Source organism: Setaria italica, chromosome VI, assembly GCF_000263155.2.
Source record: "Setaria italica strain Yugu1 chromosome VI, Setaria_italica_v2.0, whole genome shotgun sequence".
NCBI classification, from domain to species: domain Eukaryota; kingdom Viridiplantae; phylum Streptophyta; class Magnoliopsida; order Poales; family Poaceae; genus Setaria; species Setaria italica.
In genome coordinates, this window is record NC_028455.1 from 11432782 (window position 1) to 11437484 (window position 4703).

The window sequence follows — 4703 nt, forward strand, 5'->3', positions numbered from 1 at the left end:
AATTTCATGTATATAGTGTATTTTAGGTATATGTATGAAAAAAACAAAAATACAGAAGCATTTCACTCAAAAAGGCCCACCGGAGGCCAACTTTGCTCTCCCTCGACTGGCCCAACTGGCCCATCCGCCCCATCCGGCCTGCGCATGCCCACTCGACTGCCCCCAGTCCCCCACCGGCCCACCCCACGCGTGAGCACATTCACACGCACCACGGCTGCGCGCGAACCCTAGGGCGTCCGGTGGCGGCGGCGCCCGGCGGGAGGCCGTGGCTGGCGGGCTAGGAGGCGGTGGGCGGCCTGCGGCCTGCGCGCGCCGCGCGGCCGCGCGCGCGGTTGGCGCCTAGTCGCCTGGAGCCGAGCGCAGGAGGCGTCGCGCCGGCTGACGGGCGACGGGCCGGCGGCGGTAGCGGCGGACCGGCAGTGGCGGCGCCCGGGCCCGGCGGTAGTCTGCGGCTCAGCGGCTGGCGGGCTAGGAGGCCGAGGGCGGCCGGCGGCCTCCTGCGCACACGGCTGCACGTGCGGTTGTCGGTTGGCGCCTGGAGCCGAGCGGAGGCGCCGGCGCGCCGCGGTGGCCGACGGGCACGGGGCACGGGCCGGTGGCAACGGGCGCGTAGGCGCAGCGCGCTACTGGTGGGCGGCTGGGCACGCCAGTGCGCCACGCTTCGGCCGTTCGGCGCCGCGGCTCGCCGGCTCCGCCCTCCGCAAGTCCAGTCGGCCGAGCGCCCGAGCCCCTACCGTCTACTGATTTGAGGATTTTGTGAACTGCTATTCCTGACTGTTTGTGAAATTGAGGTGAGCATTTTCAATTGTTTGTCAAATTAGGATAGCACATCAACTTGCAAAATGTGGATGCTCATGAATTTAGTTCAATGTGAAATTGTGTAACTTTTAGGTTTGAACCATGAAGAGGAAGGGTAGTGCCGCTACTGATTTGAGGATTTTCATGGCAAGGGCTGCTGCAAAGAAGAGACAACCTGAACCGGAGAATGTTAATCAATCTTGCAATGAAAGCCAAATGCAACTAGTGTTATTCCAAGGGCAGAGTGGTAGTGAAACAAGCACGGTACCACATGAACCAGTGAGATCCAACCAGCCTCCAGAGAACGGTACAACAGAAGATGGTGAATCCATACCTGTGGAAGAAAATGATTCTAGTGATGAAGACAAGAATGATTATGGCATTGAGCATGATCCTGGATTGAGGGCTCCGATCTCAAGCTATGATGTCAATGACCAAGATTCAGTTAGAAGGGCATACATTGCATTGGGGCCATGTCAACCAAAGATGAAGAGGGATGCTTTTCCGCAACATGATTGTGGAGGTATGCGCCGCTTCCAACATAAGTGGTTTGCTGAATTTAAGTGGATTGAGTACAGTGTGGATAAAGATGCTGCATTTTGCTTTGTTTGCTATTTGTTCAAAGATAGCTGCAAATTTCCTGGTGGAGATGCTTTTGTTGTTGAAGGGTTTAGAAATTGGAATATGAAAAGGAGAATTCATAGGCATGTTGGTGGTATCGATAGTGCTCATAGTGAAGCTGAAGAGAAATATAGATTGTTCACGAGACCTAAGGCATCAATCCATGAATCTGTTGCATCAAACACTGCACAATTCAAGGCTAAGTATCTAGCTTGCTTGACATGGTCACTTAAGTGCATAAGATTTCTGTTGCGTCAAGGGTTGGCTTTTAGGGGTCATGATGAAACAAAGGATTCACTCAACAAGGGGAATTTTCGGGAACTTTTAGCATGGCTAGCAGGAAACTTTGAAGAGGTTAATCTGGTGGTACTAGAGAATGCACCACAAAACTGTCAGATGATAGTTCACATGATCCAGAAACAACTCATTGATGCTTGTGCTCATGAAACAACCAAATTTATCATAGACGAACTTGGTGATGAGTGTTTTGCAATTCTTGCTGATGAGTCAAGTGATGCATACCTATTGGAACAATTGGCTCTTTGTTTGCGTTTTGTTAATAAAAAAGGAGAACCAGTTGAGCGGTTTCTAGGTCTTGTCCAAGTTGAAGATACTACATCATTGACTCTTAAAGAAGCAATTTAGTCCTTGCTTATGAAATATCAATTGCCCCTATCCAAGGTACGTGGTCAAGGGTATGATGGAGCTAGTAATATGAAGGGTCATGTTAATGGTTTGAAGAAACTAATTATGGATGAGTCCCCTTCTGCTTATTATGTTCATTGCTTCGCCCATCAACTTCAACTAACACTTGTAGCGGTTGCTAAGGAGAATACTGATTGTGATTGGTTCTTTGGGCAACTTGCTTATTTGTTGAATGTTCTAGGGATGTCTTGTAAAAAGATTCGCATTGCTCAAGCTGAATACATGATTGAAGCATTGAAATTGGGTGAAATTGAAACCGGGCAAGGATTGAATCAAGAGATGGGCTTAGCAAGGCCAGGTGATACACGATGGGGATCTCACTACAGAACTGTAATGCATGTTATGTTCTTGTATCCTTAAATCAAGAAAGTTCTCTTTAGGATTGGGAATGAAAGTAAAGGGGCTGAGGCTAATGGGGCTCAAACTATGCTCACCGTATTTAAGTCTTTTGAGTTTGTTTTCCTGCTACACTTGATGAATGAAACATTTGGATACACCAATGACTTGTGCAATGCTTTGCAAAAGAGGGAGCAAGATATCGTAAATGCAATGGATCTTCTGGAGTTCACAAAGGTAGAACTGGATGTTTTGAGACAAGATTCTGGATGGCAAGAATTTCTTACCAAGGTCACTTCTTTTTGTGAGAAGCACAATGTTAAAGTTGTTGACATGAATGGGAAGTATATTCCTATGCAAAGATCAAGGCAGTTCTACAGAGGTGCCATTAATTATCACCGGTTTCATGCTGATATGTTTTTAGGTGTCATTGATAGACAAGTTCAAGAGCTCAATAATAGGTTTGATGAGGTAAACACAGAGCTACTTAGATGCATGGCATCATTCAGTCCAGCTAATTCCTTTTCTGCTTTTAATGTTGAGAACTTGGTTAAGCTTGCTGGGTTCTATCCACATGACTTTGAATTTCAAGAAATAAACCAGCTTCATTTTCAGTTGCACCACTATATCAATGATGTCAGAAATGATGAAAACTTCAAAAATTTGAGAAGTCTAACAGAGTTGTCTATAATGCTAGTTAAAGAAGGAAAGGTTTCTCGGTATGACATTGTTTATAAACTTCTCAAATTGGTGCTTGTTCTCCCTATTGCAACTGCTGGTGTTGAGAGGGTCTTTTCTATAATGAATTTGATAAAGAACAAGAGAAGAAGTAAGATGGGGCAGAAATATTTGAATGGTTGCTTGGTCATATTGATTGAAAGGGAATTCTTCATGCAAGCTAAGGATAAGGACATCATCGCTCATTTTCAAAGCATTGCAGAACGGAAAGTTGTCCTATAGCTTGTAAGTTGTAATCTTTGTTACCATTTTACTGTTTTAGCCTCTATTTATTTCACATGTTGCCACTTTGATATGTTGATCATTAGTAGCTGGACAATTTCAATTTCTGATAAATTTTATTAATCAATGATGCTGCTACCACTTAATTATTATGTGTTATAAAACTATAATTTAGTCTGTCATTTTTTTCCTGCCATCTTCAATTTTGAATACCCATAGTCCAAATCCTGCGCCCGCCACTGCTGGTATATGAAGCTGCTGTCCCTAGGTAACTCGGGCAGCTACGACAAACATGTTGGGGAAACCACCTTCGGAAGAAGAAGTACCTCAAGAATTAACCTTAACAGCTCGTTTTCTGCTCTTAATGAATTCTAGGTGCAGGAAAGAGGAAGATGATGATGAAGGTCCCTTGGGCCTACGAGGTGCCCTTTGGAGCACGACAACGGAGAGCCTACCCTCAGGACCTCAACAACACCTCGGTCTATCCCTGAAAGGAAAAATAGGGATGCTTGACGAAGAGCACCTCGACCTCCGAAGGACTGTGTGCGCTGAGGACCATGCTGTCTGCCCCGTGGAGTGGCGAGGCCGTATGAGGGGCCAGCTGGAGTAGTTCGTACGAAGGCCATATTTCCCGTTGTACCCTGGAATGTTCTTGGAATCTAGTCGTTGGGTGACGGTAAAGTGTAATTGAACTTTGTGGCGGTTGATCTCCCTATAAATAGTGGCGCCACTGCAACTGATGGGACGGCTGGTCCGAAGTTAATGAGAACAACCTGCATTTACTATTTCACATTTATTATTCTCTCAGCATTTAACTTCAAGTTGTAGGAAGGAGTTAGAATAGATACAAAACTGATCCGGCTTCGTCTGAGGGGGACTACCACCCATTCGGAGAGAAACACTTTGACTGTTGTTGACGGAGTCCACTCTGGAGCCATCCTCCACCAACAGTTTTGGCGCCCATCTCGTGGTAGCCTCACGACCACATGGTTCCATCGAAGAAGAAGGTGTCGACGAGGCCTGCAGATGAAGGGGCCATCGTCACTCACCCGGACGCTGGAGAAGAGCGAGAAGAGGAAGTAGAGGTTGAGCACACAGCAGGCGGCGAACTGGAAGTAGGCCTGGAGAGGCCAAAGTTGCCGAAGTGGCAGCAAGAACGCATAGAGCAGCGGCGGCTCGCCCATCAACCTCTCAGGGGCGCACAAGGTAGTCGAAGGGCAAGGTGCTAGCTGCATCCAATGAGGCCGAAGAAGAAGAGTTGCAGCAAGTAGAACAAAGATACA

At 46.9% G+C, this 4703-nt stretch overlaps 1 protein-coding gene across 1 annotated transcript; it reads left to right on the forward strand.

Annotated features, from left to right (window-relative positions):
- Positions 1-900: 900 nt before the first annotated feature.
- Positions 901-2064, forward strand: LOC101760463 (zinc finger MYM-type protein 1-like). Its single transcript, XM_012846797.1, has one exon. It carries the CDS (start codon positions 901-903, stop codon positions 2062-2064), a length of 1164 nt encoding a protein of 387 aa, XP_012702251.1.
- The last annotated feature ends 2639 nt before the right edge of the window (positions 2065-4703 follow it).